Raw genomic sequence first — 23,948 nt, forward strand, 5'->3', positions numbered from 1 at the left:
AGGGGGCGGGGGGGGGTAAAGAGAGAAAGGACAAAATAAAGTTTCAATATGTGCAACATTTTTTGCAATATTCTGATTTCATTGTTAAATGTTTGATTCTGTCTAGCACATTTAAAATTCACACTTACACTTCATGCACTGTATATATACTTGTGATATCTATTACATTTTATTCTAGGTACATGTTTATTATCTATATGTTTTCTATATATTCCTAGAAACCTTAGTTCAAACCGTGAACGTCGTCATTTACGGCGTACTGGACTGGACTTACGTGGCGGAGGAGAAGACCTGTTTCTCTGGGGGCAGCTGGTGTCCATTCAGATAAAAGATCATCTGCTTCTTGCTGAGGTCCAACAGGAAGCCAATGGCATCGCCTGAAAGATGCGTTTTAAATTAAGTTTGGTTGCAGGGTCCGTCTGTAAACATTTTTTGACCTGCGTTGACTTTAACGCCATGTTTTTCCTATGAGTTCATAATGAAGAAAGGACGTAGTTCATACCCTCCTTCCAGCAGGGGTGAGAGTGAGGTTTACTGCGAGCGTTGTACCAGATGAGCTGCCTGCAGCCATCGTACGCACACGAGTACTCATCATCACCTATTCCATAACCCTCCTGGAACACACACACACACAGATACACACACACAGATACACACAAACATGAGTTGGCAGTGAGAAAAAAAAGAAGGAAGCAGAATCGACAAAGATAAAAGTGTGAAGTGTTACATGATTGAGGAACTTGCTGTCCTTGGTGGCCCATCCAATCTGCATCACTCCTGACGTGATGACCGTCACCTCGTAGTACCACACGCCTGAATCCACGCAGAAGGTACAGCGAACGCTCTCGAAGGACGAGGCGTCACATCGAGCCTGGTAACAGCAGCAGAAAAAGATAAAGATCAATTATATTTACAGTGGGGGGGGGGGGGGGAGTGAACTGCTGCCACAACGCTGACTAATCTGAGCCAAAAACACAGACTGACCTCCAGACCGGTGGGGGAAATCTTGAGGTACTCGCTGACATCATTGCTGTTGAGCATGGCGTTGACGTTAGTGAGGTTGACCTTTTCGTAGGTGAACTGACGACCGTCTTTAAGGACTGAGACGGGACGGCAGGACAACAATTAGCACTTTGTAAACAAACAAACATGACAACAGAACCACTGATGCTACTCACATAAATTGTCGAGGCTCCACTGCGAACAGAATCCGACCTGTCTCTTCAGGTAGTCGGAATGGTCCGCCCACGCCTCCAGGGCAGCGAGTCGATTACTGATACAGGATTCAGACACCGTCAGTTTGTTCTCACCTACGAGAGAGAAGTCAATGGATTTTAAAAGTGTGGACAAACCACAGATAAGAACGTGACTGACTTTGAACTGAAGATGAAGGACACGATACAGTACGACTCAGGTGGATAAGACTAACGCTGAAAACTTCAACACAGCTTTGACACAGAGAAGACAGAGACAACGAATGTGACGTTCAATGGAAACAAGTCACAGAACACCTGTGTGTGTGGACTTACTCGTCTGAGAGAACTTCTCCAAAGCGATGAGAGCAAACAGCATGACTGTGGGGTGGGACTCAGAACTCTGAAGAAAGATTTACACGAGAGACACATTTAAACTATAGTATAGAAGCAGTTAAGATCAAACAAACGTCAGCTTGTCTTGACTCTTTTTAAAAAAAAATCTCATCGACATTGTTGGGTTTGACTGTTTGCTCACCAGGCTTTCTAGAAGATACTCCAGAGTTCCTGGGCTCAACAGTCCAATACTGGCTGGTCCTGGAAAACAGAAGGAGTTAGAGAGCAGAACCACAACTGTAGGACATTTAGACTCAGAGAGAAAACAGCTCCTGTGTACCAGCCAGTTTCTCTGCCAGACATCCCAGGACAGCAGTGGTGTTTCTGTGTTTCGCAGGGTTCAGAGCGTCCTGCTTCGCCACGCTTGAACTCAGACTCAGCATGTCGGAGAGTTTCTGCAGAGCGTCCTGAAGACAGGATCAAATGTAATTAGTCAAAGGGAGGAGTAGGAGAATAAAAGCAGATAAGAAGATAAAAAACATCCAAACATGTGCAGGAGATAAGAGCGAAACGTCTGGCTGAGTCACAGAGTCAATGTCAGATAAACACACTGCTTTTCTACGGTCTGTGGAGGACGGGAAGGACGGGAGGACGTATTCCCTTTGCCAAACACATCAGTCTGTCACATTTTTATCACTCTAACCCACATAGAGGACGTATTCCCTTTGCCAAACTCATCTGTCTGTCACATTTTTATCACTCTAAACCACATATAATCCTTTCACATATAGAAAGAATTCTATATATTTAATATATAAATTTTTTTCTTAACACAAACAGATTATAAAAAAACGTACCTTAGTTGGCAGTGGGCACTCATCTAACAGAAGGGTGATCACTGCTGGGCCCAGTGGATCGTCCAATGGAATCACTCGAATGAGGGACTGGACAACCTCTAGCCAACCATCATCTATGACAGAAATAAAGTTTATCTGCATTGCAAAAAATGAAAAAAGAAGAAGAAGAAGCTCCATTTGTCCCTAGTTTAGTCCCCCTAGTGGGGATGTTTGAAATTGTGAAGCTTTGTTAAAGTAATATATTAGGTTCATAAATCAGGCTGAAACCAGGAGAGACAAAGACGTCTGCCTGAGGCCGTCGACTGCATCCTGAAGATCAGACGCTGCACAACTGCAAAAAGACTCATTTCCTGTCCATTAAGTGACTCAGTAACAGACACACTCACTAACCCTATCACCTATGAAAGCCAACAGGCTCTTGAATAATGTAACAGAGCAGGTAGCACAAACACATCAAACAGAAAGTGGCTGCGCTGTCTGACTTGACTCACTGCTTTGCTGCCTTCAGGGTACAGTGTCTGCCACCTAACACAGAGCTCGGCTACAGATGAGACGCAAAACACTGCTCCACAAGAGCCTCAAACACAACAGAGGGGGGCGCCGAGGGTGAAAACCAATCAATCATACACCCAAAACCTTTCAAATAAAGTGCAAGAGAATCATATTCAGATGCACAACAGATCAACCACAGAGACAGCAACATCAGCTGAGCTTAATCATACGCCGCTAACAAAAAAAGAAAAGAAATACGGTCCATTACTGTCTCAGTCTCCTAGGTTTGACATTGTGGACGACACATGATGCCTGCTATGACCAAGCATTTTTCTCACGTAGAATATAGCTTGAAGCTAAAGCAGTGACAGTGCTATAAAAAATGCTGAGACAGGAGAAGTGAAGCAGCAGCATCTTACATCCCTGGCAAAAAAACAAAACATTTTCATCTCATTCGGGCATTGACAGCAATAGAGATGTGTTTCAGAGTCTTACCAGTCTCTGCCATTTCATGAAGAGTGATCATGGAGTAAGGAGGCTCTTGGTCACTGAAAGAAAGGAGAAAACAGCTGAGTACATGGTACATACGACTGCTCTTCATTTATACTGGCTCTGTTGTGTATGTGGTTTGTGCTAATGGCTGAAATGCTTACAGTCCTGTTATGACTGTTGCATCTGAGATAATATAAACAAGTCAGTAGGCCTTTGGGATTTTGTTATTGTGTTTACGACTGAGGTCTCCCCCACTGTGAGGTCAGGACTTGCCTATATGTCTAATTAACTGGATGGCGGGGGTGTTGTCACGTCCTGACGTGCCCCCAGGCTGAACATAGTTTTCATTTTACTAACCAGAACGCGAAGGCAGGGTCAGCTTTTTGGACAATAGTGTATAATATCATTCCAAATGTATTTTAACAAAAATAATGAAAAATAATTCTATTTTTAAAAAAACCTATTCCTGTCCTTTAATTGTCTACAGATAGTATTTCAGTTTCTAGTTTTCTCTGAGACATTACGGGTCTTACTTGTCTACAAGTGTCCTGATCACAGCCAGTGTGTCCAGCACTAAACCATCCACGTTCTGTTTCTTTCTCCGAGGCTCATGTGGCCCACGACCACGGCGAGGGGGTCTGACCGGGTCCCTCGGACGACTGCTTCGCGGCTCGCCGGCTTCAACGCCCAGTCCTGTGCCGTGGTCCCCTCGTCTCACTTGTCCTCGAGTGGCTCTGGTCGACCCATGGTGGTCATCTACGTCACTGTCGTCCCGGCACACACAACTGTTACCCATGGTTCCACTGCCAGAGACCACGCAGACAAAGGTCTTCCAGACTGAATGGGGGGAGTCTGTGGTGGAAAGGAAGAGCAGAACTCTTCCAAAACTCCTACAGGCACAGTAAGTGATCCAGGCGGCTACTATCATATCATCTGGAGAAATTGCTTTTTGAGGACTGTTGCCCTAGTGGGCAAGGTGGGGTTACTGTAAATTATCATAGTGTTTCCAAGCAGATGAAAAGACAGTGTGTAATACAATATGGCAGGTTAAATGGACCACGGGGCTTCAAACACTGCACCAGGATATGGTCTGATCATCATAAACAACACCGGCTTGATGTCCCGCTCTTGATCTGAGCACAGGCAGCTGTGAAAGCGAAAGAGAAAAAGGCAATTACATTAATCATGGCTAGTATTTTCATTTTTAAGATTATAATCTGCCTCACAAATGTGGACAGGATTTAGGCTTTACCAGACTGAGCTAATACATGGAGAGAAATAAAGAAAAAAAAAAGTAAAGATGAAATGAGAAGGTTGCTCCACATGTACACAATATAAGTTTAAGTCTTAGTGACGATCTTTATTTGATATGCTAAATGGTGACATTTAAAATAGTTTTCTGACATGAAAACCGGCCAAAAGGCAACAAAAAAAAACATCAAGTTTTTTTAAATAAATACGCGAAATTTCAAAACATTGTATACTACCTGTATCTGGTTTAAGCCACACATCTATTATTTATTTGAGATCCATCCCAAATTGGCAGTTATTTACCACTATCAGAAAAAGGGCGTAAAAACTTCATTACTGTTGACAAACAATAGCTTTCCTAGCCTATGAGTTGTGTTAGCCACCCAGCTAGTTAACACTACACAATTCCATTGCTCTTGCCTAGAATCACAGTCCAACACTTCTATATAATAATCAAAAAAATGTAAAAATGATATATACTTACATTAACCCTTAAAGAAGGACCTGCGGTTCTTTAGTTAAATTGGAACCTGTGTGGTTAGCCACGCTGTACGGTAGCCGCCAACCGGCTATTGCTAGCTGTTAGCTGATCACTACTCTGACTCCGCTGTCAAACAAGGCAAGACAGCTAGTAACGTGACTACGCCAGAGAAAAGGGGACCTGAAACTACCCAAAAAATAAAAAATAAAGATGTGATCAAAACCTACACAGCGGATCAGTCACATGACGAGTGAGCTAACAAGTCCTCTCACGTACAGATTTTATGACGCTAGGCGTTAGCTTTGTTCCGTAGCGCTGGCAGCTAATGTTAAAAGGCTGGTTCATCATCAGCTGTATGTGAGGAGGTGGAAGCTGGCGAGGGAGGAGGAGGAAGAGGAGGAGGAGGAGTAGGCGACACTGGGGCAGGAAAACACGTTTTTAATAATACAAAACTTTTGGTCTAATTTTGGCTATCTGTACCATGTCAAAGTGAATATATATATATATAGTGCTTGTGTTGTCTTTTTCACATCCACACATTCATTTTCTTTTAATGTTGTGGTGTAAAATGACACGTGACTTCTAGTTTCACCTCACAGCAACAAGTGCTGGTCCATTTGTGTTATACATCTCATGATGTAAAGGCTTTGAAGATGAAAGCAGCTGCAGGTTATAACCCCATTTCATTCGACTTATTCCAAGTTCAGCATTGAAATTATTCAGTGTCCAGTTCAATGTCATATCCTCAACACTGAGCACTGTGTGATTTTCACAGGTTTATATATAAAAAAAATGCTGCTGCAGCAACACACATCTACAGCTCAAATTCTTGTTAAGATTCAAACTTTATTATGACAACACATTTCTGAAAGTGAAAATAAAACTTTGGACAAAGAGCACTGTACAGAAAGATATCACATATGTTTTATACATTACATTATGTACATTTGTGCACACCAGAAGGTTTTTCAGCATTCAACATTTGTTTATATTTGTTTATATGTGGTCGTGTTAGAGTGTCCACTTTACCTTATCCTGCATATTTTTTAGAGTGCAGGAGGAAACTGGATAAGCTCAAGAAAATCAACGCACAGATAAAGAGTCGATGTATGAAGACTGAGGATCGAACCAGTGAATCAGTGAACCAGTGAACCAGTGAAGTCCTAGACTGGTCATTTTGTAAAGTATTTAAACATTAGAATCATGGACTAGTCCATGTTTGCACTATAAACTATTTAATGTGGATGCTTTTTTTCCCATGATCTTCTTGAAAATCACAATTCTACTGCACAAGGAATTACAGGTGAGCATGAAGTACTAACAGTAGGATGTAGGTCTACATTCCAGAATGTGATCCAACCTTGCCCATTATGTCAACACTAGAAGATCATGTTTGAACAACTTTTCAGATCAGCTTAACTGAGACGTTGGGCAACTGAATTGCACCTTGAGAAAGCATTGCTCACAGTATTCAAACTGAAATTCAGGCACGTGATTAAACCATACTATGCTGTGAAACAAGAGAATGCTCACATGCCTTGACCTGTTCTTCCGCAAAGTCTCTTCATCTCGTTGCTTGACGTTAGCCTTTATCCATCATAAACATTCTATTCCTATGTCACAAAATTTAAATTTAGACACTTTCACTGTGTTCACTAGTTGTAAATACACTGAATTGAAAACATGGCTCTCTGTTGAGCAGTCTAACTATCCTCCATCAATAGTGTATGCTGCAAAGTGGTGTCACACACTCTGCTCTTCTTCATGGATGTGACGAAGGACGTGTTACGATGCATACCTATCGTCCTCAGATGCTCTGAAAATCTGTCTGTTTTGGGATAGTAAACGCGGCGCCCACCCTCGAAGGTGGTGGTGTAAAGGCCGTAGGTGCCATTACTGGTCTTGTACAAGGGATTCATGCGTCTCGGTTTCAATTCTAGTTCAAGGACCTTTGGGGTGAAGGTGAATACCGGGTTTCCAGAATTTCCTTTCTTTTTTTTCTGCTGCTTTTGAGAGTCCACCTTTTCCGGAGTTTTGCTGGTTTTTGCTCCCGTCTTTTGGGAGCCGGACATCACGTCAGCTGGGATTTGAATCAGTTGTTCAGTTGCACAGTTGTTCTGTGATTTCTTTTAAATATGGTGAAACAAATTTACATCTGTTACACTGCTTTGGTGCCTCAAACCTTTTGGCATGGCTCAGTGCTGGTTTAGTGCTGGTCAGCCTCCCAGTCAGCTGATTGTTTGATTGGTTAGTTGATTGAGATAATTACGAGCAGATAAAACCCATAATTAATACCTTTTTTGCATGAGTCTGCCCCACAAATTTTCCCCTTGAATTTTTGCACATCTTGGCTACTGTCTAAATTTGGTGACATCATCAGTATCGATTACAAAAAAAAACCTTTCATGTTAAGGACTTCCTTACATGTTATCACATGTACCTGTCCTGGCTTCATGTGATTTTTCTCTTCTTGGTCGTTCAGATGGTGCCTTATTCTATTTATAATAAAAAAAATTGCAGCTATGCAATACATAAAGAATTTGTATCATTGTATCCATGGTCTTGTACAGTGTGGAATTTCACAAAAATAGTATATATCAGAATATCATACTATATGTATACACAGACTGCATATATAACGTGTAAAACTACCTGACATAATTATTTACTAACTTATGGGAAACACCCTTTAGTTCTGGTTGAGGATAATTCACAAATATTTCAACTTGTTGCTCCCTGTAGCTTTATTTGTGTCCAGAGTCCCAATAATTTACAAAAAATGTTTTGTTCTTAATCAGCATCATAATCGTTTATGTTTAAGATCCAGTGATTAACTTTAGACTTTTAAAATCAACCGGCAATTGTCTAAATACATCCGTAAAAAGACAATTTAGTCCTACAACCCGGTGACAACAACGACTACGTCATCACCAAGCGCCAGCTTCACTGTTTACGTTCAACTTCCGCGACTTTTACAACTTTCAGTCATTTAAACAAGTCGTAACTCAGTTGCTGTTGTCAATTAACAGGTAATTTTTCATGCCGTTAACTTGTTTCTGTCTTGGTAACTTCCGTTAGTGTCGTTTTTGACGGACGTTGAAGGCCTTCTCGAATTTCTAACACTGTTGTTGGTGCAGTTAGCCTGAAGCTAACGAGATAGCGCATCGCAGAATGGACAGTGAAATTCAGAGAGACGGGAGAGTCCTGGACCTCACCGATGATGCTTGGAGAGAAGACAAACTGCCGTATGACGATGTCACCATCCCTCTGGTACATTACGGTTTGCATTAAATAAATGCCGTTTCAAATATATTAAACAGTATTCTGCTAGATCTCTGAGTCGGATGTTATATAGTTTCAATCAACACTTGGCTGCAGTTTACCTGATATTCGTAAATACTGTAATTAAGTCCTTTGTAGTGCAGAACTTATCACGACAACTTGTTCTTATTCTCTGTCAGAGCGAACTGCCAGAGGCAGAGCAGGACAATGGAGGCTCGACAGAATCTGTGAAAGAACAGGAGATGAAGTGGACTGACCTCGCCTTGCAGAGTCTTCACGAAAACACACCGAGCAGTGGCAGCTGAATGCACAGACTGATTTTTTTTTTCTTCCTGAAAAATCCACTTTATTTATACGCTCCAGTGTCTGCTTTAAAACCAGACAGATGTGAAACGAAGTGCTCCTTGTCTGATTTTACATCACACACACTGTATTTCTGGTCAGTGCTCTTGAACACTTCAAGTGCAGCCCATGTTAAACATCTCATTTTGCCGTCTCTCTCTCTCTCTCTGTGTGGTCCTGGAACAATCACAACATTGTTCTCTTTGTTTTGTCCTCTCTTGAAACATCTTGGAGAAGTTTTGAATGTTGAAAATGTCAGTCATTTTCACTGTTTATTTGCGGACTTTCCCATGATCTTCCAGACATAATCAATGTGGGCTGAAGGGTGTCTTTATGACCCACCAAAATGATCCAACAGTGTGAAATATTGTCTGTAGTTGTAGTAAAATGTTTTTGTTTATTGTGTGTGAGTTCAGAACGTTTCTTGCTAGAACTGCACCACCCCTAGCAGCTACCAAGTCACTTTGCTTGCCATAGCAAGAACTGCACCATCGCTACCAGCTACCAAGTCACTTTGCTTGCCATATGCTGAAGTGGGAAATACTGAGACTTTGGGAACCTTTGTTAATTATTCCTGTATTAAAAACTAAAATATTTAACAAAATGATCAGTTATCAAAATAATTTTATAGTAAGGGTTAATGTATAAATATAAAAACCTGTACCATAACATGTTATTTTATTTCCAAACCACAAAGTATGTTTAAAATGCCATTTATAAACAAAAATCTGTTTGTATATGTGAGTTGTATACACACAAAAATGTGCGAATGTCTCCCTCTAGAGTTGGTTACTATAAATAGCTTGTCTATAAATACCATGCAGGTTTAATTTGATAATAGGTTAAATTTGTGACGTCAAGTATCCGAATTACTACAGAAAGGAAACAATGCCCAATTAAAAGTCTGATTTAAAAAAAAAATAAGAAAAAAAACGGGACGGAATCAAAAATACATACTTAAAACGTTAAAACTTACACATATACAGTATAGCACCTTTAAAAAATTATTCACTTATTAATAAAAAACAACGATAAATGATTGTGTAATGACACATCCTCCAAATATACTTTTCACCTGTTACACTATTGATTTTGCACATGTATTTCTTTCCACAATGACTCAGCGACTCGTGACATTTACCATCACAATGACTAGAGAACGTGGAGAAACGGCGTCACAGAAAAGTAACGAGTGCATAAACTAGGTGCTGCCTTCAAGGTTCTAAATAATCTTCCACTTTTATTTTCTTTATTTAAAGGAACATTTATGGAGTTATATGAATATTAAAATGCATTTTGAACCAGTAACGTTAAACCCGACACATAAACAGTACAGTGTTTTGATGGACTTTAAAACAACAATTAAAATAGTTGTCGCCACTTTATTAAAACCAACACTGTATTTAACGTCGCCTTAAATACAGTGTACATACATATTTAACTGGACAGAAATATCTCAATGAACAATAACATTCGGTTATTACATTCGGTGTGTTTTTATACGGAGTGTTTCGATATATATAAAAGATTACACAACGGTGTGTTTTTATACGGAATGTTTCGATATATATAAAAGATTACACAAAATGATGTGCAGTGCCAATCTGCACACCGCACAGGAATGTATTTGCACACGGTCCGTGAAGGCACCATTACAAAAGTCTTCTGTTTATTCTGTGCGGTGTCGGGTGCAGAGTTTCAGGCGGCAGCGCGGGAAGAACAACAGACAGTGTCGTGTGTATAGCCCCCCCTTGGCATTTCCCCACCTCACACACACTCACAATGACGAGGACCAAAACATCACCGCGTGATTAAAATGTTAAACTATAATTTCGGTTTCTAGATGTAAACTGTTTGTCTTATTTTCTTATAATCAAATAATAACGGTCAGATTAGATTAGAGCGACAGTCAAAAAAGTTTTAAAAAATGGAAAAGAGAACATGTACTTTTTATACATCAAGTATGACGTATGGCAGTTCTCAACATTGTGACACATGATATATATTAAAAGAACATGTCACACGTTTATTTTTGTTTGATTATAATTTAAAGTTTAAAGTGTGATATTATTTTTAATATTGTAAAAAAGTATAAATATTGTACCAAATACAGATTTGGTACAAAACAATTTGCAAACATATAGTATGTGTACTATATTACATTATGTATAATAAATTATGATACGTGATTAATAGCTAGGCAAAAATTATCAAATTGTTTTTTGTCTGGATCGATCTATTCATTCTATATTCAATAATAATAATAATCTTGTTTTTAATTAAAAAGTCAACAGTATAAACATGCGTCTCTCTTATATAATGGTGTTTTTCTTCGTGTAAACACATCATTTATCCTGGCATGGCTTCATTATCTCGGGGATAAAACTGGTGGTACTTTGTGGGGCGGGGGCCATCAGGGGCTCTTATGTAACTTTCAGACGACAATATTTGTTCTTTTACCCTGAGAATTTTCGCACAGCTCCACACTGTGGTGGAGGGAGATCGTGTGCACAAACTCCATTGTAATCATGAACTACGTGCAGGCGTGCAGCGTGACCGAATGTTGTGCACACGGCACTGTTGTCCTCTGCGCTGCTATAAAAGAGCCGCATGTCAAGCTGTTGAAACACAACATTCACTCATCTGAGAGAGACATCACAGCTGATTACTATCTGGAAGAAGACGAAGTTGACCTGATCTGATCAGAGATGGATCCCTGCGAATGCTCCAAGAGTGAGTATTCCCTTTGTCATCGTGTCTGAACAAATTTTATTTTATTTTTTACTGCTGAGTTGATTGACTTACATTTGTATGTGTTTGTAGCTGGAACCTGCAGCTGCGCAGAATCATGCACCTGCACTAACTGCTCCTGCAAATCCTGCAAAAAGAGTAAGTTATATTCATTTTTTTAATGTGTAGGATAATCTCTCGGTTAAATGAACCTTGAGGCAGTAGAAACACGACAAATTTTATCGCAGTTTCTTTTCAATGTTCGGTTTTTCGTGTGTTAGGAAAGGGACAAATGGCTGTAAGTGGCTTGATTGAATCAAATTTAGACGCATTTAAAATACATGCTCCACCTTGATGACCAATTAACACCAAAAGGTCAATTTTTATTCTGCACACAAGTAAATACAGGTGTGCTAAAGAAGTTTTTGTTTTAATGTAAAATAGAAATTTAAAATACTCAAAATAAATTTGGGTAGAGGAGGCTACATCTCCAAGATGAGCATTTGCAGAAATATTTAATTCCAAAATGGCTTTATGGCTACAATTCAAAATTCATATTAAGATCATTTATGCTAAGAAATGTAGTATTCATTTTTAGATAGTAAATGAGTCATTAGCTGTTACATGTATCATAATTGTATAATCATTTGCACCAAAGTAGATGTGAGTGCCAAAAAAAAAAAGTGCCATACAATGAAAATGCATTGTAGTTATGATGTAAACAAATGTGTCTGAGGTGTGTTTTGCCAGTTTCCCCTGCACTTACTGATGAACTAAAACAACATTTTGACCTTGTTACAGGCTGCTGCTCTTGCTGCCCATCTGGATGCAGCAAATGTGCCTCTGGCTGCGTCTGCAAAGGGAAGACATGTGACACCAGCTGCTGTCAGTGAGGAGGGCAGACTCAGCCCAGCGGGGCCGCCAACAATGAACTAGACTAGTCCAAATTAACTGTATAATGTCTAAGATTATGTTGTATTTTGTACTTCTTTCCACTATTAAAGATGTTACTGATACCTAGTCTGGTGTTTTACATAACTGTACTGTATGGTAGTGGTGAACTCAAGGTCATTGTGTTGTGTGTTAGGGATCCTGGCCTGACTATTTTTGGTCAAGTGTAATCTAAATTGGGGCAAATCAATGGTAGTATAAACAGGCTGAGGCGGCAATTGCCTCCCCTTTTTGTGATTGGTGCTTAGATCAAGTGTTCATACTTGGTCTGAATACTAAAAGGCTGGATAAGTGTATAAAGCTTTGTATCTAGTAATACACCAATATCAAATTCTGTGTATAAATGTACTTGGCAAAAAAAATAAAAAATAAATAAAACCTAGAAATTAATGCTAAATATTCGACTTCGAAGTAAAGTCTAGTAGAACAAAATTTGAAATTAAATTTTACCCCTGCATTTAAAAACATCTTCCCTCCTAAAGTAAACTTCCTTTTGTAAGTCTTTAAAATACTGATCTTAGGGAAAACTTTCATTTCGCCATTTCTGATTATTATAAAACAGAACCATGTTTTATGTAAATATTTGTGTAGTTTTTTTAAATGTTGAGAAATATTACAGGTTATATTTTGAGACGTAGAGTTTGAATTTAAATCCTTTTTTCGTTTTTTTTAAGGCTCGCAGACTAGCCGGAACTATTCCGTAACGCGGAAACAAAGACACGTCGCCGGAACAGTGACGGAGACGTACACAGGAAGTGTGGCGTTGTTTTTGCGTTTCCGTCGAACAGAATCAGTAAGATTGTGTTTTCATCGTTATGTGGCTTTAGTTAGGAGCTTTCAGCGTACAACATTATATCGTAGACAAACTTAAATACGCGAAATGCCGAAAGTCGTGTCCAGGAGTGTGGTGTGTTCAGACACCAGAGACAGAGAAGAGTACGATGACGGTGAGAAGCCTCTTCACGTCTATTACTGTTTGTGCGGCCAGATGGTTCTGGTGCTGGACTGTCAACTGGAGAAACTACCCATGAGGCCCAGGGACAAGGCCAGGGTAATCGACGCGGCCAAACATGCCCATAAATTCTGCAACGTGGACGTGGACGAGAACACATACATCAAGAGACCTGATGGCATCGAGAAGCAACACCGCAAGAAATGTGGAAAGTGTGGACTGTTTCTGTTCTACCACCATCAGGACAAAAACAGCCCGGCCACGTTTATCGTGGACGGAGCTGTGGTCAAGTTCGGACAGGGCTTCGGCAACACCAGTGTGTACAGTCAGAAGCCGCCAGAGGCTCCCAAGAAAGTCCGTGTGATGATGACCAAGAGGACAAAGGACATGGGCAAGTTCAGCTCCGTCACGGTGTCCACCATAGACGAGGAGGAGGAGGAGATAGAGGCCCGGGAGGTGGCCGACTCCTACGCCCAGAACGCCAAAGTGATCGAGAAGCAGTTGGAGAGGAAGGGCATGAGCAAGAGGAGGCTGCAGGAGTTGGCTGAGCTGGAGGCCAAGAAGGCAAAGATGAAGGGGACACTTATTGACAACCAGTTTAAATAGAGAGCCCATTTCATGTCGAGTGATCTAGTCACATGCAGGGAGCACAGACATAGGTGTATTGTACTGTTTCCCAGATACTGCTTCTTTAGGTTGTTATAATTCACTTTGTCGGTTCGGTTTAAACCAAACTCTGAAGCATTTACTTCATCGGAACAGTTTATTTTTTTGGTGTAAATCAGGAGTTGAACTCTCAGAGACTGATTCCTCGTGAGCACCGGACTGGACTGTGTTTGCTTTAAACTGTCTTTTGTGATTACTATTATTATGATTATAAATATTTAGCAAAATTGCTATAGAAACTCCTCCGACCCTGTTATGTTGTTTATTATTATAAGTTCCCTGATGTTCTCCCATCACTTAAACATTTAAATTACAGGTTCAGTAAAGTCAACAGATCCATTCAGATGATTGGATTTAACAGTCACATATAGGGATTCTCTAGTTATAGTTTTATAGACCACCTAACAAATGTTTGTTATGGAGTGTTAGCGTACTCACTGTACAGTGACTCAGAACAGCGCATAGAGCACAAAATGACAGACTGAAGGTTGTAAATATCTATATTTCTGGGGACATGTGATGTTGAAAACAATGTTGTGAGTTTTGGTAAGATGGTGATCTTTGGAAGAGAATTCTTTGTGTTTTTTATGCTTTCTGCAAAAGTTTGACACAGAATAAACTATTTTTCGCTATTAAAAAATGTCTCCTTTGCTTGTTTAACCAACAAAGAAAACGTCTTTGTGAAAATGCATTATTTTCTAAAAATCACAGGACTTCTATAACTTCAGCACAAAAATAAAAAAAATCACTCAAATTCAAAGGATTCCAATTTTAATAATCAAAGAGAAGTCTCAAACTTTAACTAAAAATTATCTGTTTTCTCCCTTTCATTATTGACTGTTCTCTTTATTTACTGAATAAATAAACAGCTCTGAGCTGTTTGTACTGCACATGACAGGACACCAAGCAACGGATTACACAAAGCCAGTGATTGAGATCCTTGGCTTACATTCAAACTACCAACAGTGAGTGGATTCATGAGGCTGAAGAAAGACTGCGAAACAAGTCAGTGTTTTCTACATACCTCTCTGACAATAACATAATTCTGTCTACACACCAACAAATACAAATGAGATCTGGGCAACTAAACCATGAAATCCATGCTGTGCACAACATTTCATTGGGCAAACTCCTGTGGGCAAAAGTAATAAGATAAGTTTAGCAATTTTCTGTCACTTCTTTTCTCTATTGTTATACTGTATGCTATAGCTTATAGTCAATGACAATAAATCAATTAGCAAGTAACTACTGGTTCATTGTTATATGCAGTAAATCTTGTTTTCTACAACATTTCATTAAAAAAAATTAGAAAAACAAAAATTAAAAGAGACATTTGTGACCTAGTTTGCTCACAGTCACCATGTTTGCACAGATAACGCCAGTTACTATTATCTAAGGTTTCACTGACCTGTTCCTGTTCTGGTAAAGTTGGTCATACAACCTTGACCCCAGAGGAGTTACGAAATGTGTTATCTTAGTCAAGGTGTAAAAGGATTTTGACAGATGAACTCCAGAAATTGGCAAAAAAAGATTGGAGTTTGTTGAATGTTATTATTGCATAGATTTTCATTTATCAGTGAAAACACAAATATATTTTATATGCCCCATTACCTATTTTAATTACGTTAAAAAAATTAAGTCCATTATAAAGGTACGGATTTTAAAAAAATGCTTTTCATTAAATTGATTTAATAAAAATTCACGTAGACTTCCACCAATTTGTTCGAAAACTCCAGGCCAACAAGTTGCGCTGCAGAGTTGGTGCCTATAATTTGGTTACGCTGTAAATACCAACGAGCAAGGACAATTTCCGGTACCCAGATGGTGTCGTCCAATCAGCGTCGGCTCCGCGAGTGCCGGGCCAAATGACATTTTTTTGATGCATGTTGTGCTTCTCTTTCAAATAAACCCCAACACCGCGGAATACCAATTAATTCCCAGCTTGTAAAACAGAAACAACACAACAACACCGGCCTATAACACAGGTATGTAGATACAAAGATACTACGTTAAACGTACAATGGCTTCAAACTGACTCACTCCGCGCATGTGAGACGTTAGCATTTTAGCATGCTGGCTAGCTGCAGAGCGCCATTCATTTAAATACAAAAATAAGCAGGTATATTGTTACCGGCGATAAAGACAATGAAATGTCAGATCAAGCGTCTTATTTTTTACAGCCAGAAAATGTATTTAAACCGATGTTTACTGTTTTGGTAAATATAGTTTTTAAACTATTCTTACTAGCCAAGGTTAGCGTACTATTTACTGTCACTTTTCTCCACACGCTTGTCGAAGCTGTCAATCTGTTCACATCAGCTGTCAAAATGTGTGTTGTATTTTCTTGTATATTGTTTTACAGTAGTTTGGTTAACAGTTTGGGGATTAAAATTTGAGGGAATTAAAGTTAGAATGAAGTTGTCAGACAGGAGACACTATAGATTTATTTGGAGGAGTAACAGTGGATGAGGTGTACAATAGAGGAAGAAGAGAGCAAGACACACAGATGCTGGTGATATTCTGTGGCAAAAACTGGGGAACGTAATTGAAAGACAAATATAAGAACCTTGGTGTTAGATCAAAAGTGCCTATACTATCATGGGAAAATATGTTTTAGTTCTTTGAATAGATGTGGTCGTTATCTTTTATTGTTTTATCCATTTTGATAAACTCTAACCCTCTTTCTGTCTTCAGAGATATGGATGCCGAGGGCTTTGGGGAGCTGCTGCAGCAGGCGGAGCAGCTGGCTGCAGAGACAGAAGCAGTGTCTGAACTGCCACATGTGGAGAGGAACCTGCAGGAGATTCAGCAGGCAGGAGAAAGGCTGCGATCCCGCACCCTGACTCGCACATCACAAGATGCTGCTGATGTCAAAGCGTAAGGATGCAATTTTTGGCTCCTATCAGACCATGCTTCCGCTGCAAAATTTTAATTATGTATCCCAAATTAAATTTAAATTTATTAACCCTGAATATTTCTTGGCATCTGATCTACTCTAGTGAACTTCAGTTTAATCTATTTTCATAAATCCAACTCAGTTCAATGTGCAAAATTTATACCAAAGGTTTTTTTGTTAATCACTAGAGTGCACATCAGCAGTATTTTAAATCTCGTGCTCCCTCTAGTGGTTTTAAAGGACAACAACAGTCTTTCTTTGTGAGAATTGTCAAATCCTTTTGTCACATTTCCTCATCGTCATTATGGGTTTCTCTCATCCGCAGGTCAATCCTCCTCGGTTCCAGAGGTTTAGATATCTTTCACATTTCTCAGCGTTTGGAAACTCTCAGCGCTGCCACCACTTTCGAGCCCCTAGAGCCCGTTAAAGACACCGACATACAGGTATGAATCCCGACAAAGCATGGCTCTGGGTTACTGAAGCCCACGGAAGTTTGTCTGATTTTTGGCCTGCAACAAATCCTTAACTGTCGAAGGAGTGCCGCTCTTTTGCCTCAGTAGCTTGGCAGCCTTTTGAATGATATATTTTCATATAGAAGAATCTTAAAAACGGGTCAGTTGGTTTATAGAATGTATTTTGAATTTCACATGATATTTCGACATCTTAAATCAAATTTTTTGTCCTTGGTGAGATCGTTATTTGATTGATTGATTGATTAGTTTACAAGAGGAGCATTTGATCTTTTTTTCCTGTTTGATTTGGATGAATATAAGCCTTGAATATAATACAGTGCAGCCTTGCTGCTGTTGTTTCTATTACATGTTGTTCATGTGGAGATAAATTGCATCTTTCTACACAGCCAGACGTCCTTGGGGTTGTAAGAAAAAGTCAATTTCGTGAAAATTTGACGACCTTGTCCAAACACCTAATTTCTGATTCCGATAGCAACCGATATTTGCAGCCATTTGGGTTAAAGGCTGAGGACGTGTTTCATCATGAGCAGTTTTTGTGCTGTGTCACAATGACAATACTGTGTACAATACAAATAATACTTTCACCTTCACTTCAAAACTATTTTTAGGTTTATGTTACATCATTAAGCTAATATGGGTCAGCTGATATTATGGGACATCCCTAATATATATATATATATATATACACACATACATATATATACATACATACATACATACATACATTGTTGTCTTTACATTTAGCGCTCTCTCCTTTTCTCTCTCCCACGCCAGCGTATGCACACAAATACAAGCGCACACACACTTCTTCATTTGCACTCTCCGACACGTAGTACCGGGAGCGTTGGTGTGTGACTGACGTGCATGTACTGTGTGTATGGCTGGACGCAAATTAGCCCGGATCTTAGTATAGAGGCCAGTATAGACAGTGGCAGCTCCAGATGCAGGACTGCATGACCCACTTTGCCGTCAGGTTTTCTGCTTCTTTCTCTGCAAGAACATGTTGCTTTTTCGGTTGTCTTTTCAAATGCTGGAGATAATTTTCTATTTCATTTCTAGGCAAACTGTCAGCGTAGTAAACACACAAACAAGCATTGGAGCAGATGGAGCTATATTTTAATGGTTAGAGAAGAAATAGAAGCAGAATAAAATGAATTAACGTCATGACATTTCAGTGTATCGATATTTTCTTACACCCTTATGTTCTGTCTTGTTTAGAGGGTTTTTTATGAGCACTGTCAGCGTAGTAAACACACAAACACATATCAGATCAGAGTGATCTATATTTTAATGGTTAGAGAAGAAATAGAAGCAGAATAAAATGAATTAACGTCATGACATTTCAGTGTATCGATATTTTCTTACACCCTTATGTTCTGTCTTGTTTAGAGGGTTTTTCATGAGCAACAAAACACAACCTATTGATACAGTGTGTTATCAGTATCGATTCATGGAAAGCATTAATGCTCAGGTGTCAAAGCAAAGCTTTTCTTAAAGTCAGGGCCTTCGGGAACTGGCACATGTTCCAAACTCAGCCAAAAAATCATCAGTTTTTTTTGAGATTTCCAGAATCAAGCAGATCAGGAAAATTAGTCATACCATATTTTCACTGCTAACAGACCAATATATATATAATAAAACTGTCAGTGTCATCAGAAGGCTTTTGCAGTGTTCCTCCTTTCAGCCGCTCCCTTCAGGTGGCGCTGTCTCCTTCGGTCCTTTGTTTCAACGCTGTCATTTTAAAGCCCTTTTTCTCAGTTCCAGCTACAGCTTTATATTAAGACCAGCACCAGCACTGACCAGCACAGCCTCCTGTCTGTTGTCTGTTCGTCTGCATTGCAGAATGTTCTTAACATCGTCAACATCTTCCTTGTGAGGAAATTTAATACTGACTTATCAAAGGCCGGTCCAGGCAAGTCCAGACCGGTCCAGGCAAGTCCAGACTGTTGCGTTGTTCGAGTCTGAATTGCACCAGAACTCTGGAAATGGAGCCTGCAACAAAGAAATAAAAAAATCTTTAAAAAAATCTAATCACTGTCAGGATTAGCTTTCACTGTGAGAATAAAAATAGTTTGGCCCTAAAGTGAATATTGTTGTAAAATAGGAAATGCATATTTAAAGGTGAAATTTTGTCAGTCGCTGTTTGTTGTTAGTAAAGTCTAATAATTATTATTTTAACATTAAATATACCTCAATATTTAGCTATAAATTAGGTCAAACTGGCACATTGACTTTAGCCTATAAAATTATTTTAATGTTTTATATGTATATTTATTTTTATTACATGAAGATAATTATTCATAAAAATGAATCACTTTTGTCTCAAATCATAATAGTTAATTTAATAATAATAATAATACAATGTTATAATATATCATTCACAGTAGCATTGGATTTATTTTAATATTGTATTTTTTTTTGTCAGTGTAGATCATAATATTTTGAATAGTTTTATTTCATGTACATAAACCATTGTAATATGGTTACAATGTTGTTACTAAATAACAATATACATAATCTATATAAACGTACAAATGTATATACTAATAATAAAAGCATAAATAATTATAATGATAAATACATTTTAAAAATCCAACCTCTGCAGCTGGTTTTATATTTCATATTTGTCTCTTTATAAACTTGATAATAATGATTTTTTTTTTAATGATTTTTTTCTAATTATTATAATTGATGTGTGCATGGATACATTAGCTCATCACCACACATGACGCTCTCAGATTGAATATAGAAGCTCCTAGCGATGTTGTCCGTCTCTGCCGTCGCCGAGTTCACGTCTGCAATCAGACGAAACTTGATTATACGTTTGTGAAAAACACACGCAAGAAAAAAACCTTAGAATTGAAATGAATTCAGACACAAAGAAGACAAGGCCAGAAAAGGAAACTGTACGTCGGAGGCGATGAGCGATGCTGGGAGAAAAGAAAAATGGCGTCCGACTGCAGTTTTATTTTTTGTCTCTGTGTCCTCGTCTCACTTTACACCGGTCCACCTTTCTCTCTCTCTCTCTCTCTTTGGCTTTGTCCCCCCTCCATCAGGTGCTGATTTAAAATAGAATTGCTTCTCTGTTAAACTTCACCTTCTTCTTTCCTCAGTTTTTCTTTTTTTCTAACTTCCATTTACATCCCTCTTCCTGTCTTCCTGTCTTCTGTCACACACACACACACACACACACACACACACACATCCCTCAGCAGCGATGGCGTGTTGACTGGATGCAGTCGGCTGAGTCCACAGCATCTGCTGATGTAGACAAAGACTCCTGACACGGCTCCACTGCTCGGCACGTCTGTCCCTGTTTCTGTGTCAGACGGGCGCCATCGGCCGCCGGCGTGAACCGTGCGTCTCCATGTGCTTGTGAATGAGCGTGTGTAGCGTAGATTGGGCTGCACGTGGGATCCTGTGCCGTCTTCATTCTTCACACACACACAGATACATGTATGTGTGAATGCAGCTTTATGACATGCACGTGTGTGTGTGTGTGTGTCTGTGAATGAGTGGACGTGTGAGCATCGACACGCCTGCTTTATGTTCACAATGACAGACAGCCGGCACGTAGGAATGCCCTCCCCCTCTCCCCGCCCCCCCACCTCCTCACGCCCTCACCCATATGTGCCTCTTAAACCCTTCATTAACTAAACATGACCCTTAAGAGCATGATTAGCCTCATTTCAAGACAGGATGTCGGAAGCCATCAACCAAGGGGGGAAAAATCCATTACTATAATTGCATTGAGCTGAGGGAGAGCAGGGAGGGAGGGGGGAGGGAGGGAGAGAGGGGGGAGTGAGGATGCATAGATGTATAAAAAAGAAAGGAGAGAAAAAAAGAGTGGAACTGAAAGAAGGAAGGAAGGAAGGAGGGAGGGGGGAGGGAGGCACAGAAGGAGGGAGGAGACAGTGGGTCATCAGAGATGCTGGGATGAAGTGAAGGAGGGATGAGGAGGAGAGCTGAGGGATGAAGAGGGAGGGGGGGTGTTGTCAGCTGATGGTAGGACCTGGTGTTCTATATGAATCCATAGCACCTAGCCGTGGCTCTCTCCCCCCACCCCCCCCCGTCTGCGCGCTCGGTTGGTACAGCCCTGTGACAATAAAAACCACCACCAGTGAGTCTTGATGTAGCATTTCCACTCGGTTCCCGACTCACGCGAGCGCGAGAGAGAGAGAGAGAGTCGCTTTTCCGGCTCTCTGATGGGGGAAGGCTGCAAGACAGGGTCCAACGTGCCGGCTCCACCAGGCACAGGGAACACACCCCGGCATGGCGGCCACGGGTTCAGCCCTGGCACCGAGACGTAGAGGTATGAAGAGAGAGAGAGAGAGAGAGAGGCTGTCATACCTGGGTACAGACAAAAGACTGAAGAAAAAAAAAGAAACACAGAGTATTTTATTTATATCTATTCCCTTTTGTCCTTCTGCCAGGCAGCATGAGTGAGTATGTCATATATTTATATATATATGTATATATATATTTGCATATATATCTCTATATATATAGATATATATGTGTGTGTGTGTATATTAACACAAATGAACCCTCACACACTCATGCGTACACACCTACACTTTCTCACTCTCTCTCTCTCTGTCTCTCCCTCTATCTCTATCTCTCTCTCTCTCACACACACACACAGACAGGCATGTGCTTTGTCTGTTAGACTTTTTTTTTTTTTATTCCCTCACCTTTCTTTCTGCTTTTAACCTTTTCTCTGCCGGTGTCACTCCTGTGGGTCTCCACCACTTTATTGAAACATGAGGTCGAATAAATGAATGGGTTGTAAGTGAATATATATATATATTTATATATATTTATGTATATCGTGTGCATGACATTTCTGCATGGAACACACCTTTGCGTTAACGTGCGTAATGTACATACGCAAAACAGCGAAGGGTGGGGTTTCTCTCGGACACAGACACATACGCTGGCGCTCCCTCTCGGGCGGTGGGCAAACGAGGACAGGCGTCCGCTCTTTGATGATGGCTGGCACGGAGAACGAGGCTGGCTACGTTCATTCTGCTCGCGGTCCGTGTCCTTACGTGGCCTTTGGATATCTCCAGACTTTGTATCTCGACTAGACCAAGTGTTTAATCAGCACCAGAGCAAAAACAAAAAATGTGATTCCTCGATTTCCCTTCAGTACATGTGATGATTGCAGTGGTCTAAGGTTTGAGGCGGTCATGACCGAGGTGAAGAGAAAGGCGGCCTTTGTGCAGAGGGACAGAAAAAGAACACACTCGTACGTGTTAGTGCGCACATTTTAAATTCAGCAAATCATACAAAGTTAGCATAGAACTAGCCACACGTGAATGATTCTTTTTTCAGTGGATTGTTCTACATGTTACGTTGCTGTATTTGACTGAAAATTTAAAGACAGCTTTGGTTTTTTGGTTCAAAATCTCTGCGATTTTTGATGTATTTTTTGCATTTTTTTCCCACTTTTCCTCTGGCTGGCTTCTCTTCTGCCCCTGAAGAAGCTTCTGGTCTCTGTGGGTGTATAGTAGGTTGCAGATCTCTGAGGATATACAATACAGGGGTGGGGCAACAGAACATTCAAATCCATACAGTACACTTACCTTTTGCCGAGCACTGAATAAATGAGAGTGGTCATCTTTCATTTGTCGTGTGCAAAAAAGAAAAAGAAAAATCTCTTTCTGAGCATTTCACCACAGCCTTTTGAATTTGACACTTTTTTTTTTCTATTTCCTTTTAGAGTTTATTTCTGTCAGGTAGGAACTGAAGCGTCAGCTCTGTTCACTCTCAGTGCGAAATGTTGGGAACACAGTGTCTCAGACTGAATTACGTGGCAAGGCATTCAGATATTTGCTGCTAATCAAATATAACAGAGCAGTCGTGATATTTACTGACATTGTCGGACATTGAAATTTTAAAAAATTTAAAAATTAAACACACTCGGGCCGTGATCATATCTAACAGTTCTTTGTGAACCCAGTCATGGAAAATATGAATCCAAACATGATCTGTTGTTAAAATTCAAAGTCATTTACATGCATTTTGAGTTAAATTGCAATTTTGGCCCTCGGTTCTTGGCCACAATTTTTTCTGGCACCAGAAGTGTTGTATAGGCAAAGTCACTGGCAACTGTGAGTGCAGCTGGCAACAGGCAACAAAACGACAGCAATGAAAAATAGTTTCTTTCTTTCTTTTGAAAAAAAAAAAATGCTGAGACGACTCCTCAGCAGAGTCATCCGATGTATCACTGTAAGTGATTTTTTTTTTTTTTTTTTTTTACGCCTGAAGTCCAAGACGTCCATCTCATTTACCCTCTATCCCATTTACAATCAATCGCCACCATGACAACAACAATTTATCCCACTGATGGAAAAGACCGGAGACTGTGATTCCTCGTCACAACTGTTTGACTTCTCCTCTTTCTTTCCAGTGCAGCTCTCCAGCAAGCGTCACGCTGAGCTCCATCTATGGTTAGAGTGCTTAAATATAGACCTATTGTCAGCCTCTCCTGAGGAGAGAAGGAGGAGGGGAGGCAACGTCGGGCAGGTCGCAGGAGGAAGAGGAGGAGG

General features: G+C 40.0%; 5 protein-coding genes across 7 annotated transcripts in view; 4 read left to right on the forward strand and 1 right to left on the reverse strand.

Annotated features, from left to right (window-relative positions):
* Positions 1–5,762, reverse strand: part of rspry1 (ring finger and SPRY domain containing 1) — an 8,881-nt gene extending 3,119 nt beyond the window's left edge. Inside the window, exons 1-12 of the mRNA XM_025056302.1 lie at positions 5,106–5,762; positions 3,904–4,517; positions 3,374–3,426; positions 2,387–2,499; positions 1,870–1,996; positions 1,732–1,790; positions 1,530–1,596; positions 1,179–1,310; positions 985–1,100; positions 728–871; positions 503–614; positions 275–377 (exon numbers count right to left, since the gene is read on the reverse strand). Coding sequence (XP_024912070.1) covers positions 275–377; positions 503–614; positions 728–871; positions 985–1,100; positions 1,179–1,310; positions 1,530–1,596; positions 1,732–1,790; positions 1,870–1,996; positions 2,387–2,499; positions 3,374–3,426; positions 3,904–4,298 — 1,421 coding nt within the window. The 5' untranslated portion in view covers positions 4,299–4,517; positions 5,106–5,762. The remainder of the gene's footprint in view (positions 1–274; positions 378–502; positions 615–727; positions 872–984; positions 1,101–1,178; positions 1,311–1,529; positions 1,597–1,731; positions 1,791–1,869; positions 1,997–2,386; positions 2,500–3,373; positions 3,427–3,903; positions 4,518–5,105) is intronic.
* Positions 5,763–7,994: 2,232 nt separating this feature from the next.
* Positions 7,995–9,133, forward strand: anapc13 (anaphase promoting complex subunit 13). 2 transcript variants are annotated; one of them, XM_008311135.3, is made up of 3 exons: positions 7,995–8,131; positions 8,240–8,372; positions 8,564–9,133. In XM_008311135.3, exons 2-3 carry the CDS (start codon positions 8,274–8,276, stop codon positions 8,687–8,689), a joined length of 225 nt encoding a protein of 74 aa, XP_008309357.1. In that variant the 5' UTR covers positions 7,995–8,131; positions 8,240–8,273; the 3' UTR covers positions 8,690–9,133. The 2 variants fall into 2 exon arrangements, with proteins under 2 accessions (XP_008309357.1, XP_024912137.1); XM_025056369.1 differs by having other exon boundaries at positions 8,032–8,372.
* A 2,167-nt stretch (positions 9,134–11,300) lies between these two features.
* Positions 11,301–12,476, forward strand: mt2 (metallothionein 2). The gene is made up of 3 exons (XM_008311136.3): positions 11,301–11,459; positions 11,550–11,615; positions 12,258–12,476. The coding sequence occupies exons 1-3, from the start codon at positions 11,435–11,437 to the stop codon at positions 12,347–12,349; spliced, it is 183 nt and encodes a 60-aa protein (XP_008309358.1). The 5' UTR covers positions 11,301–11,434; the 3' UTR covers positions 12,350–12,476.
* A 630-nt stretch (positions 12,477–13,106) lies between these two features.
* On the forward strand, positions 13,107–14,665 carry steep1 (STING1 ER exit protein 1). Its single transcript, XM_008311138.3, has one exon. It carries the CDS (start codon positions 13,288–13,290, stop codon positions 13,963–13,965), a length of 678 nt encoding a protein of 225 aa, XP_008309360.1. The 5' UTR covers positions 13,107–13,287; the 3' UTR covers positions 13,966–14,665.
* Positions 14,666–15,853: 1,188 nt separating this feature from the next.
* Positions 15,854–23,948, forward strand: part of nup93 (nucleoporin 93) — a 21,471-nt gene continuing 13,376 nt past the window's right edge. For both annotated transcript variants that reach the window (XM_025056365.1, XM_008311139.3), the window contains exons 1-3: positions 15,854–16,010; positions 16,720–16,902; positions 17,247–17,364. In XM_025056365.1, the coding sequence (XP_024912133.1) occupies positions 16,724–16,902; positions 17,247–17,364 (297 nt within the window). In that variant the 5' untranslated portion in view covers positions 15,854–16,010; positions 16,720–16,723. The remainder of the gene's footprint in view (positions 16,011–16,719; positions 16,903–17,246; positions 17,365–23,948) is intronic.

The sequence above is a fragment of the Cynoglossus semilaevis genome, chromosome 6, assembly GCF_000523025.1.
Source record: "Cynoglossus semilaevis isolate Cse_v1.0 chromosome 6, Cse_v1.0, whole genome shotgun sequence".
Taxonomy (NCBI): Eukaryota; Metazoa; Chordata; class Actinopteri; order Pleuronectiformes; family Cynoglossidae; genus Cynoglossus; species Cynoglossus semilaevis.

What these genes read in the sequence shown, in the direction of transcription:
- mt2 (XM_008311136.3), top strand. Translation starts at nt 11,435, where the DNA reads ATGGATCCCTGCGAATGCTCCAAGA. An exon ending in TCCCTGCGAATGCTCCAAGA is followed by an intron (nt 11,460 to 11,549) that starts GTGAGTATTCCC and finishes ATGTGTTTGTAG; the next exon opens with CTGGAACCTGCAGCTGCGCA. An exon ending in CTGCAAATCCTGCAAAAAGA is followed by an intron (nt 11,616 to 12,257) that starts GTAAGTTATATT and finishes ACCTTGTTACAG; the next exon opens with GCTGCTGCTCTTGCTGCCCA.
- anapc13 (XM_008311135.3), top strand. Translation starts at nt 8,274, where the DNA reads ATGGACAGTGAAATTCAGAGAGACGGGAGAGTCCTGGACCTCACCGAT. An exon ending in ACGATGTCACCATCCCTCTG is followed by an intron (nt 8,373 to 8,563) that starts GTACATTACGGT and finishes ATTCTCTGTCAG; the next exon opens with AGCGAACTGCCAGAGGCAGA.
- steep1 (XM_008311138.3), top strand. Translation starts at nt 13,288, where the DNA reads ATGCCGAAAGTCGTGTCCAGGAGTGTGGTGTGTTCAGACACCAGAGAC.